The sequence below is a fragment of the Crocodylus porosus genome, unplaced genomic scaffold, assembly GCF_001723895.1.
Source record: "Crocodylus porosus isolate Cpor-Errol unplaced genomic scaffold, CroPor_comp1, whole genome shotgun sequence".
Lineage (NCBI taxonomy): Eukaryota > Metazoa > Chordata > Crocodylia > Crocodylidae > Crocodylus > Crocodylus porosus.
The window spans coordinates 87,726,491-87,739,490 of record NW_017728886.1 but is presented as its reverse complement, the minus strand read 5'-3'; the positions used below and the strand labels follow the sequence as shown (position 1 = coordinate 87,739,490).

The following is a 13,000-nucleotide window of genomic DNA, read 5'->3' as shown; positions in this document are numbered from 1 at the left end:
CGTAGGCCCCAGAGAGGCCAAGGAGCGCGAGAAGCGCCGCGTAGGCCCCAGAGAGGCCAAGGAGCGCGAGAAGCGCCGCGTAGGCCCCAGAGAGGGCAGGCACACAGGAATAAGAAGCCCCATGGAGGGCAGATTAGAATAGGAGGCTCCAGGGTGAGTGATTGGCACCCTACCAGCACAAAGTCCCAGAGAAAGGCGAGCACGCAATTAAAGTCCTGGAGAGGGGTAGGCACGCAAGAACAAGCCTGGAGAGGGGTAGACTTGCAGATAGGGACCCGATGGAGACAAGGCATGTACAGAATAGAAGCCAGAGAGGGCCGAGCGCGCGACTAGAAGCCAGAGAGGGCTGAGCGCGCGGGCAGGAGCCCAGACAGGGCCGAGCGTGAGAGTAAGAGCCTGGACAGGGCTGCACATACATTTTGACAGGCCCAGAGAGGGCGCATATACAGTAAGGGCGTGAAGGGCGCGTATACTGGAGAGGCCGCAGGAGAGGGGTGCTTGTATTGGAAAGACCCCGGAGAGGGCATTTACAGGAGAGAAGCCCGGAAAAGGGCGAGAGGGTAAACAAAAGCCTGGGAGGGGCGAGTATATTGGGCACGCATACTGAGGGACCCCAGGGAGAGGGGGTGCGCATATTGAGAGACCCCAGGAAGGGGCGAGCATACAGACACGAGAACGTCCAGCACATCTGCGAGGCTTGGGGCATGCTAAAGGGGAGGTTGGAGGCACGGGGAGATCACGGCCGCTCCTGGGCCCTGCCCCATGACACATACATTTGAGGACATGCATAATATGGATCTATTATGGTTCTCAACTATTTTGGACTCAGAAAACACCAGCTCTTAGCTTTAACTTGTGTTTTGACTACAGGAAACTAGAGCAAATCTTTTGTTGCTAAGAGCTCAGAAAAACCACAGCTAGTCAGAATGTCTTTGAAACGATGGATTCCTATTTGAAATCTTTGGATTTGTCTTGTGGATTATGTGTAGGTGTTCGCATACCTAACAGTGCTAGAGCAGCCCCCTTAAAAGGATCTCCTGGCAGGGTGTGTTGGAACCCTGGTTGAGAATCAGTGATCTGTAGGCTAAGGCAGTACAGGATGTAGTTATTAAATTCATAGGATATTTATTACTGTTTATATACTGTTACCCCTGTAAAAGGTACACAGTGCTTCATAAGGCATATAAAAAGGCTAGGACCACAGTTGTCAAACATGCCTATTTTTTTTCAGGTGTCTCACTTTGAGTGTCCCAACTGAGACATCTTAAACAGGCGTGCTCAGTTAGATGTTCAGAACTTTCAGAGAATCAGGCCCATAAAGTTGTCTTGGGTTAGCCATCAACACTTACCGTTGAAAACCTTAGCCCAGGGCTTTGCCTGGAAGAGTTTATTATGTAACTCAAGGCTTAGAATCATAGGTCAAAAGGACCTCGGGGATCTTTTAGTCCAACTTTCTTGTACAGTTTCCGGTTTGCTATTCCTAAACCTAGAATGACAGACAGATGCCTACCCAGCCTTGTCTTGAAGGGCATTCTTGTTTAATGTTTGTGTTCCTCCTAATGGATGAATGAAAATAGGAAATGGTTTTAGACTCCAAAGACTCATTTTCATCATATGAACAATTGAGAGCCTTTTCCTTGTTTCCAGCACAGCACACGCACTTTCTCTTTTTAACCATTTTACAGTTTTTGTTCTTGGCCACTATGCATTTGAATAGATTTATCTCTTATAGTATCAATAATCATAACAGGGACAAATGGTAATCTTATGTGTAATGTGTTTTATTAACAGACAAATTCTGGTATTGTCGACTATCACCAAATCACAAAGTCTTGCACTATGGAGATTTGGAAGAAAGTCCCCAAGGCGAAGTCCCGCATGATTCTTTGCAGGATAAATGTAAGTCATGTAAACATACTGCCTTATCTTTGTGAACTTTGAAGTTATTTCTGTCATTTACTTTTAAGATGATGCAAGAGAAATACCTCTATTGATAGACTCGGTTTACTATGCCTCTGCTGGTTAACACATATCTTAGCATAAGCATTTGAGCATTCTCAGCAGGTACATAGTTCCATGTAGTCAGTAAAGAATCTGTCAAAATGTGGCAATGGTGGATCTTACAAATTGCCTGGTTTTTTTTTTTAATGCTCCCCTTTCCAGGAGGAGGGAACATTTCCAGACCTGACTCTAAACAGGTCCTGTTGATCTGAATCCTCCTGTTTGTAAAATCCAAGATGAATAGCCAGATCTTGGCATTGTGAATGCAAGCTGACCTAATACTCCTGAGACTGTTCTTTGATGTGCCCACCTAACCCCTGAATCAGAGTGAGAAATGTGATTTAAAGCTTGCCTTCTTTTCTGTTTCCATTATGCCCACACCATCTCCACAGTGCACAGTGATAAATGACCTCGGTCTAGTCAAATTTTGGTGATATCAGTGTTGCTGGACACTTGTCGAATTGCAAGCTCATTTGGTTATAAGTGAGCACAATTCTGAGCCATAGGGCTCCTGAGGCTGTTCCAACACACTATAAGTTCAATAGAGTCTGTTGGAACATAGTAATTACCGTGCTCCAGCAGACTCTGGTGTCATGTGTATCAGTGTACCTGTGCTGAAAAATGTGTTGGGTCACTGTAAATTAGGCTTGTTCAATGATCTTTAGTTCAAAGGGCCCCACATCCATTTTTTCACATGAGGATGCTGATGCACATGACAATCCAGACATTTTAAATTAAAATTTAACTAATTAAAGCATGTGTTTTTCCCCACCGCCACCTCCCAAAGCATGTCTATAAATGCCTATAGTTTTTCAGCCTGGATCCGGTTTCCCCAAAATGGGTAATGATTAGTTCCTGATTTTTTTTTGGCTCAGGCCACTGCCTAGTTATAAATTTTAATTCTGGTTTTTAATTTGGTGCAATGAGAATTTTGGCACGTTTGTCAATAGTTTCCTGAACTGAGACCTCTGCTTCTGTTAAGGAACTGTTGATCTTTCTGGGAAAGTGAATATGTCCCTTATTTTTTACATTCCTATTTTTGAGAATGTTCTTTGAAAAGGACAGTTAACTTCATACTGACTTCGTTCAATTTTTAGAGTTGATTTGTTTATTTTTAAGAAACTGAGCAACAAGGAGACACCATCGACAGAACCAACTGTAGAGAAGGAGCTGCCATCTAATAAAGTAATTTGAGGAAGAGGTGGCATTAAGTAGCTTTCTGGTGCGAAGTAACCATGCTTACAGGCTTCCTGTGCATCTTCAAGCAGATCATTTAATCCAGGGGTATGGAAAATATGGCTCCTGGAGGGACTGAGAATTCAGGGGTGTGGCCTGCTGCTGAAGTCCCCATGTCAGCAGCTACTAGATAAACAACAGCTGCATTAATCCTTTCAGCTCCATGAGCTGGCACCCTTCCTGCCTCTGTCGCTATTGATCTGCCACTAGAAATGGGTCCAGATCCACCCCGGGTGGGGGGGAGGGGCAGGCAAATTTGATACTGCTCTTTGTCATTCAGTTTCCCATCCCTGAATTAAGGACACTAATGCTTTCAACCCTGCTGTGAGATATAGGCCATGTAGTCATTAATGGCTATGAGGCCATGATGAGTGCCTGTAGCACCAGCGCTTGGATCAGAAATCATTTTCCTCATGTACTTTTCATTAGTAATAAATATCATTGTTGGCATTATTTTATTAGTTGCATCTATATGCAAACCAGACAAGTTTATTATGCTTCTTTAGTGAAGTCAGGGAACAATTTTTCAGGTGTCTAATTTCTCCAGTCTGAGAGAAGTAACTTAATGATTCAAACCTTTTAATGTATGAATAAAATAATTCAAATGCAGCACAAGCATTTGGAATAACAAATATAAGCTCTCTTTTTCCCTCCCTGCTGTTCCTCATAACCTTTCTGAGTATTCCCTGGTGCTGGGCCAGGTGAGGAAACAGGCCTAACTCTAGAGCCCCATAACAGTAGCAGTTTGTAGTCAGATTTCCCTTATTCTCAGTGCTTTACAGAATAGCCTTAAGGGTGTTTCAGGCCCTTACTGCAGTCCTTTGTTGGAATCTAGGACAGTGTTTCTTATTGCTACCTTGGCATTGAGAGAAGTGATTTGTTTGCATCACAGTTGGAAAAATGTTACATTAGCTTTGGAATGAAAGATGAGGCATTGAATCCCACACGTGAACACTCTGTGACCAGGCCCTCACCTTTAATGCTGATCAAGTGAAGTAGATATGGACACAGTCTGAAGAAGGGCCACTCATTCCTTGAGTGCCCTTTTGGACTTAGGTCCTATGGTCAGTCTCGTTTCCTATGTAAGGAGTTAGCTGAATGGAATGGGAGGATCTTTCAACAGATAAATAGAGCCTACTTATAAGGTGTTAACATTTTGAACATATCATAATGAGCCTGTTTTGTGAGCAGGAGTTGGCTATAGTCCAGTGTAGACTTTGCTTTTGCTACTGATTTTAAGCAGAAGGTGTTCAGATACTGCAATGATGGTCAAAATGTCAACAGGTTTACTTGCATATAAAACGCATTCAGAAGTTTCATAGTCATTGAGAAGTAGGACTGGAAATGACCTGCAGACCTCATCTAGTCCAATGCCCTGCCTGAGGCAGGATCATTCCTATCCAAACTATCCTATACAAATCCACGGTCTAACCTCTTAGCAAAACTACACAGTCAACCCTGACACAATACAAGACTCAAATACACTAACCTGCCACAAGTAAAGCATGGTGGGCAACATTCTGCTTCTGTAAAGGGCTCAAGAGATCCCAAGAAGAGGGCCATGCTCCTCAATACAGAGGAGGGCAAAAACCCCTACAGCCTGTACCAATCTGATCATGTTGCCTTTTCAACTACACTGCTGTGAGTGATGCAACAGGTTGTTGTCCTGATTTATGAAATGCATAACATGTACCATGGTGCTGAGCCCAGTGCCATAAAAGATGTTTTTCTCTACTGCAGACTTTACATAACTATTTTAAATGATCAACTAAAAACAGACTTAGATATTATTATCCTGTTCCATATGATGCTTTTCCAGTCACAAGATAATTCATTTATAGATTGTTGAAGCTTCCTCTCACTCCCTGACCATATTATATTCTAAAGTAGATAGATTTATAATTACTGCTGGAAAATTGACTTCCAGTTGAAGCAAGATACATTTATCTTGTGTTCCAGTGACCTCGTCAATTTTGCTTTCATGGTGATTGTGATAAGTGAAACTTTTAAGAACTTTTTAAAAATGAGTTTGTTTTTTAAAAAATCTTGTTTTTAAGCGTGTTTCTTTTAAGCTTCACACTGTTTCTATATCCAAACCCCCAAGAATGATTGAGTAGCCACTTTTGACAAAATTGTAAAACAGCATGAAAGACTACTGTATAAATTAATATATACAGTACTGGTTGTATAGATTCACTGGTGTAAATAAAGGCTACCCAGACAGACGCATACACATATATACATACATATTAAATGTATTTTCATGAAAAGCTCAACAGGAAACAGGATGCAGAATCCTTGGTCACATTTTCTTTTGAAAATATAAACTTAATGGGTTTTGTCAAGGTCTGTGATGTCTATTTCAGTTGCTTTGCTTACTGTTTCCTTTCTCAGAGCAGGCTCTGGAAATGGCAAAAAGGGTGGCATTTTTGACACATTAGCTTTGCCTCTTGTTTGGCGCATCTTGTTTGACACCAGGACATTCGCACCTTTCACTTGTGCTCATTTTCTGTCTTCTTAATGCAGTGCCTGTGGCAGATATAAAAGCAGTTGTGACAGGAAAGGACTGTCCTCACATGAAGGAGAAGGGTGCTCTTAAACAAAACAAGGTTTGTTTTTCAAATTATTATAATTGTTCTTTTTGCAGAATGCAGATACTGTGAACTTGGCCTTTCCTGAAATAAAACAGCTATTTCTCCTTTCCAGAATACACACATACAATCTCTTTCTTTCTCTCTGTTTTCACCTTTTGAATTAATTCATGTGAATTCAGTCATTTGAATTAAATGATTAGACAAGCATTCCCAAATGGGCTCAACCGTGCATTTAACTTCATAACATCTGTGGATTATGATAATTATAGATAAGCCTAAAACTTACTAAGATGGTCTTCAGTAGTATGGCTCCTGGATGTTATCCATATTTGAATGGATTGCATAGATTGCATAAGAATAAAAATATCTAGGCTAGGGACAGAAATTGCAAATAAACTAATTTAAGTGATCAGAAACTGGTTTAAACCTGTAATAGAACAGAAGTTCAGTGCACATAAACCATTTTTAAAATGGCTGAAACTGGTTTAAGATAAACCTGGTTGACTGTAGTATCAGATTTCACTGATTTGGCTCAAACCAGTTTATGGAACTTCTGTCCCAGACCCCTTCCTGCTTCAAGTTAAATCAGAGGCCCCCAGCATCCCAGCATTCTTTGCAGCTTTGGGCTATGCTGTGTGCCTAAACAGAGCAGGGTTGGCCCTGTCTCTTTGCTCTCTTGTCGAAGCAGTGAGGGCTGGCTGACAAGGAGGTGGGGGTGGGAAACCCAGCTGGCACAGCCTAGTCTGCCTTGTGGGGGCAGAACAGGCCCTGCCAGACTTTTCTCCACTGGTAAGGAGGGGGCAGGTGAATGGACCAACAGCTCAGGGAGAGGGTGGAGAATTAAACTCCCCTGTCTCCCTTTTCCCCACAGGCATGGGGACCCCAGCCAGGGTCTTCCTGGCTTTTCCCCTTGCTAGCTGCTCACATGGCAGGGGTCATGCCCAGAGCCAGGCCAACCCATGGAAGAGAGGGGAGACACGGGAATTTAATCCCCCTCGTTTCCCCCCTCCCCCTTTGCCTGAGGCACTCCCCTGGTTGATGTCTGGCCATGCCCCACCCTTGGGGACAACCCTGGCAAGGGCTGCTTCCCCCTTCCCCCTCCAGGCACACCCCAGCTGGGGTCCCTGTGGGCAATTTGGTTCAGTCTGCGCAGGTTAGACTAACCTGCAAAGATTGAATCAATTCAGGCTCAGGCTTTTTGAATGTCCGTGCTTAGCTCTATTGACTGAACGTTGTCTTTGCTAGATGATATAGTTTTGTTGACCGTTCTTGCCAGTGATTCAGTGTTTGTGGCACTCTAATCACACAGCAAAATTTTAGTAAAGTGCAGCTTCTAGTAATTTCTGACTGAGCTATTCAAGAAAACACAGGAGGGTAAAGAGTAGAAATTTAAGGATTTGAATGATCATTATATCTCTCAATAGTGTTCCAGCTAGGAGTAAGATCCAAATTAGGTTTAGGATATCTTTCTGAGTTTAGATTCAAATGTCCAACCCAGGATTGAGGTCCCTTGATGCCAAAATCTGGCCAACTCCTTCCTGTGACAATTTGCCTCTGAATTGAAGGAAGCTTGAGAAGTTGGATGTGACAAAATTCTTCCATCTTTAGTAGTGGAAATCTCTTGCTAATAGAGGCACATTCATGAGATTTATATCAACTCATGCTGCACCTAAACTTGAGTAGAGACAAGAATCATGTGTTTTGCATCCCAGCAGTGGGTCTTAGAGAGGGTGGGATTGAGCATGCCTCAACCATCCGAGTCCACTGGAAGTTCACCCATGATATGGCTTCAGGCTTGTCTCTGTCACCTTTTCTCATACCTAGTGAAGACTCAGGGCTTAAGTGAAGGCATTGGGACAAGTCCAGAGCAGTCTTGCAGGTGAACTTCTGGTTTTGGAGCCCATCAGCAGACTCAGGTGGGCAGGATTTTGAGCAAGGTGTGCTCAGTCCCATTCTTCCTAAGATGTGGTATTACAAGGTCTGGGACGTGTATTGTTTGAATTCTGTCCTGAGCAGTGGTGTAACTAAGGGGTGGGGTGATAGGGGCAACTGTATTCTGGGCATTGACTTGGTGGAGGATGTGGAAAGAGTGCAAAAAGAAAATGGGTGCTGCTAGCAGCCATGTGCTTATGAGTGTAAACTGTATGTCATTGCTTCCACTTTGCCCTGGGTGCCCAGTGTGTCCCATCCTCTAAGACCCACTCCTGGAATGCAGAAGACTTGACCCTTGTCTCTACTCAAGTTTAGGTGCAGCATGAGTTGACAGAAATCTCATGAGTGTGCCTCTGTTAGCAGGAGATTTCCACTTCTAGTCCTGAAACTACCGCCAGGGAAGAGGATTCAGATCTGGGGATTTGAATCAGAATCTATGATTCCCCAAAACTGGCAAGATTCTGTAGTTTTGGTTTGGGTCCAACCCTAGCGTCACTGTCTAAACCTTATAGAGCATATGCTATTAAAAAGAGGATTTCTATACCTCATTAATTTTGAAAACATAATGTGTTTGTTTAATGTATATAAAAGTGCAGGACTTAATCATCTTCTGTCTAAAGCTGTACATAATGCAGATAGGTGCTGTGAAAGCTTAACATAACCACTGCAGTAGTGCTCTGTCAGATCATTCCCCACTCTAGCTTTTTTGCTACCATTGGAAGGAGATGTGACACGTGAAACTGTCTCCTTAGTGGGTGAGCCTCACATACTACAGAGTGGCAGAAATAGGGATGCACAGACCCTATAAAAATGTTTGCATCTATTTTCTCTGTGTATAACTTGTATCAAATGTATCTGGCTCATAGGGAAGTAGTAATTGTGACACAGTTTTCCTGTCTTTGCTTTCAGTATAGAATATTCCTGGATGAAAATGAAAAAATCTAACTCAAGCAGGGATGGACGGACGGGTTGGGGGGCGGGGCAAGGTGGGAGAGGGGAACAAATAGGCAGGAATATCTTTCTTGTTAGTTTTTGGAATCATACCCATGCACACAACTCCTGCCTATTGTTGAAACATTTGGCTGCAGCAACTATATCATGCGGATGAAGTATTTTTAATGTTTATTTATCTTGGTATTCATTTGTCCAGAAAAAAGAGAGTGAAGGGAGAGGGAGGGAAAAAGAGAGAAGAAAAATAAATAAATAAAGGGAAGCAGTGGGTGGCAGTGATGGAAATATGTCATGCCTATGAAGCAGCAATGTCTAGATACAATTTAATGCTAAATAACAGCCCTACAGATTTGCATGTCCTTAGCTGTCAGCATTGCCCCATTTTCTGGGGAAAAATTGCTTTGGACTGGCAAAAAACTTGCTGGCTGAGGATGTGCAGTTAAGGGATTGATAAGTAGCATAATTACATCCACAGCTGAAACATTCAATTTTTGATACAGACAATAGCAATTATTATTTTTGTCACTACTCCAGTTCTGTTGATGATTTTTTTTTTCCCTAGTCCTTATTTTCTGTCCTATGAATCACAGAATTTGGGAAGTTAGTTATCATATAAAGCAGGCTTTCTTATTAAAGAATATGTAGTATTTGCAGCTCCTTAATGGTCACTAGAGAGTATTACAGGGCTGCTTGATAAATATTGAATTAATTTATTCATGAAAATAACATGCATCTGTAATATCTGGATGCATTACATCAGCATCTTGCAAAATCTGTGTTGTTTTGACTCACAAAATCATGCTGGTTCCTGAAAGTTCACAACTGGAGAGAATTTTCAAAAGGACATTTTCATACCTTTGTTCTCTTTGATATAAGTACCAAGCACCTTAATGTTTATTCATTGACAGAAAAGAAATTAAATGATAGACTGTCACTGTTATGACCAGGGACTGAATTGGCAGAATATTCTTAATGGTTGCTTTATCATTTCTTCATTTGCCAGCACATGGCTTTTACTCTTCCAGTGAGATCATTTAGAAATATACAAGAGCAAATCTGAATTGGAATCTGGTGCAATACAAAGCTTGAATACTTTAATAGGACTAGACCTGAATCCACTGTCATTCATTCTTGCTTTTATTTTAAATTTGGTTTGATTTTTTTTTAAGGCCTCCTGTTAGGGTCTTTTATGTCTCTTATATTAATATATTATATGCAAATAAATTGTGTTTGATTTAAAAGCTTTTAAAGCAAAGAAGGATGAGAAAAATAGTCAGGTAAAACATTTTCTTCTAGCCACAGGCATTTCTTTAGTCCAGGGTAACCCAGCTCACCTTCCAGTCACTGACTTGTCAGGTCTAAGTCACAGTGCACTCCTGTCAAACAGAAAGCATTCTGCTTCCTTCTCCGTTCTTCAGAAATTTCTGCTTCTTTTCACTGGCCCTTGGTTACAAGGTCCTGAGAGCTGAGAGGACTGAGAAGAGTGGCAAAGCCCTCCCCCACTCCTCACACAGGGGACTCCAGTGTAAGGAGCGGGTAGGGAGCAGTGGCAGCTATTCCTCCCCTTCCTTGTCCTCCCTGTCTGTGGGAGTAGTAGGAGCAGATAACCCCTGTGCCTTCTTCATAACTGGGGTGACCCCAATCTGGACAAGGCATGGATGCCTTTCTTCACCACTCAACTCCTCCTGAGACTGGGAGAGGCAAGTAGCAGCTGCTCCCCCTGCCTTCTCCATACCAGAGTTACCCTGGTCTTGGGAAGGTGTAGGCAATATTTCCCCATGGAGTCAAATGGTGGGAAGTATACAACCATTCATTCTCCCAGGAGAAATGAATCCAGGAAAGGATCTCTACCAGCTCACACATGGATTATTCCCCCCACCCGGAACCAAAGTTCTTGTTCCTGGAGAAACAGTGTGAATACCTGTACTCATGGTTTCTACTGCAAGCGCTATGATTCTCCCACTAGAAGTGGTGAGTGAATGAAGAGTGGGAAGGAATGAAAAACAGAGCTGGAAGTAGGGAGGACTGAGAGAGGAAGGATCTGAGAACAAGAGAAGTTGGATTGGAAAGATGAACTTTGAGAGAGAATGAGAACTGGGCCTTCACAAGGAGGTAGAGAGGGAAAGACAGTTAATTCGAAAGTAAAAATCCATCTCGAAGGAGAAGAGGCAAAAATGGCAAACAGCAGAAAAATGACAGAAGGGGGCAATAATAGAGCAAGTGGATGTGAGATATAGCAGTGAATCTAAAGCATGTTTTGGAAGAACACAAGTGATAGCTGGGTATGGCAGTGAACTGAGAGGAAAGGATATAGCAAACTCTTGAGTTCAAAGAGGGCTGCTGCACAAAAGTTCTGATGGACACTAAGCAGGTGTCCAGGGAAACCCACCTTACCAGGCAAGATTGCTTTTGGAAACATACCTGGTCCTCCTCATGGAAGGCTATTAGGGAGCCTGGGCTCCTATGGTTTCTCATTATCTTGGGCTCCCAGAACTTCCTGGCTCTCAGCAGCCCACCAAGTGGGATGGTGGGAAGGCAGGTCCCTTCTACAGGCTTTCAGATCCTTGCCTGAGATAGGAAGTCAGGTCTCCCTGGGAGACTTGTTCCTGGTTCCCTAGGTTGTTCATCTCCTTCAGTTCCCTTTGGAATTAAACAAAATTGGACAAACACCTAGCTGGGGTCATCTGACCCCAGCACTCTTTCCTGCCCAGGGCAGGGGGTCAGACTCAATGATCTAATAGGTCCTTTCTGACCCTAAAAACTATGAAATCTAGAAAATCTCAAGCCCTCAGGATTTTCCATGGAGCATGGAAATATGTTAATTTCCAACTTGATAGGGTATGTTTTTGATCTTCACAGAATTCAATAGCTTTCTGGTACAGGACTTAGTGGGGGTAGCGGGGCGGGATGTGGGACTGAAAGGACGCATTTAGTTTTCATCCTCTCAGTTTCATGACTTGGCATTTTCTGATATCAGTAATTTATAACATGCTAAGAGGAGATAATGCCAGGTTTGTGTGGGTAGGGGTAAAGTTGGTTCTCTAATGGAAGACATTAGTCTTAATAAGGTACAGTTAAGAAATAGGCCTAAAACAAAAAATAAGAGCATGAGCTATAAGTAACTTGACATCTGAATGCACCAGAGGAGCTGCTGCTGCTTCCCGTGGGAGTTAGCGCAGGAACTGCTTTGATCTGTTCTAGAGCACAGCAAATTTGAAAGGATAACCACACCTAAAGAGATCAAGAATGTTTGTTATGTGATACTGAAGTTTCAGATCATTCAGGAAATATAATTTAAGGTGTTTGATCCAGATCCTGGTTAGAGAGCTTCTGGAAGGGCTGGACGTGTTCAAGTCAGCGGGTCCAAATGCTCTCCACCCCAGGGTGTTGAGGGAGCTAGCTGCGGTTATTGCAGGACCCTTGGCACGGCTTTACGAGCGCTCATGGTGCTCGGGCCAGGTGCCATATGACTGGAAGATAGCTAACGTGGTACCCATCTTCAAAAAAGGGAAGAGAGAGGACCCGGGCAACTATAGGCCTGTCAGTCTTACCTCTATCCTTGGGAAGCTCTTTGAGAAGATCCTCAAGGAGCACATCTGTGATGGGCCAGCTTCAGGGATGATGCTCAAGGGCAACCAGCACAGTTTCATTAGGGGCAGGTCATGTCAGACCAACCTGATTGCCTTTTACGATCAGGTCACAAAGGCAATGGATGCAGGTGTCGCCGTGAACGTAGTCTTTCTTGACTGCAGCAAGGCCTTTGACACCGTCTCCCACCCCATCCTCATTAAAAAACTAGGCGACTCTGGTATTGATGCCTACACAGTCAGATGGATTGCAGATTGGCTCAAGGGTCATACTCAGAGGGTGGTGGTGGACGGGTCATATTCAACCTGGGGGGAAGTGGGCAGCGGAGTCCCCCAGGGCTTGGTCCTTGGGCCTGCTCTGTTCAATTTCTTCATCAACGATTTGGATAATGGTATGAAATGAAACCTGTTTAAATTCGCTGATGATACCAAAATTTGGGGTGAGGTGAGCATGCTAGTAGGGGGGAAAGATTGCAGCAAGATCTGGATAGGTTACAGGAGTGGGCTGACATAAACAGGATGCGTTTCAATACTGAGAAGTGCAGGATGCTGCACTTAGCCAGTAGAAACCAGCAGCACACTTATAGAATGGGAAACTCCCTTCTTGAGAGCACAGAGGCAGAAAGGGATCTTGGAGTCATTATTGACTCCAAGATGAACATGGGCCGACAATGTGAGGTCACGGTTGGCAGGGCTAAC

General features: G+C 43.3%; 1 protein-coding gene across 5 annotated transcripts in view; it reads left to right on the top strand.

Moving 5' to 3' along the window:
- Positions 1–13,000, top strand: part of ELMO1 (engulfment and cell motility 1) — a 446,831-nt gene that overhangs the window by 424,577 nt on the left and 9,254 nt on the right. For all 5 annotated transcript variants that reach the window (XM_019538714.1, XM_019538724.1, XM_019538705.1 and 2 more), the window contains 2 exons: positions 1,792–1,899; positions 5,764–5,846. In XM_019538714.1, the coding sequence (XP_019394259.1) occupies positions 1,792–1,899; positions 5,764–5,846 (191 nt within the window). The remainder of the gene's footprint in view (positions 1–1,791; positions 1,900–5,763; positions 5,847–13,000) is intronic.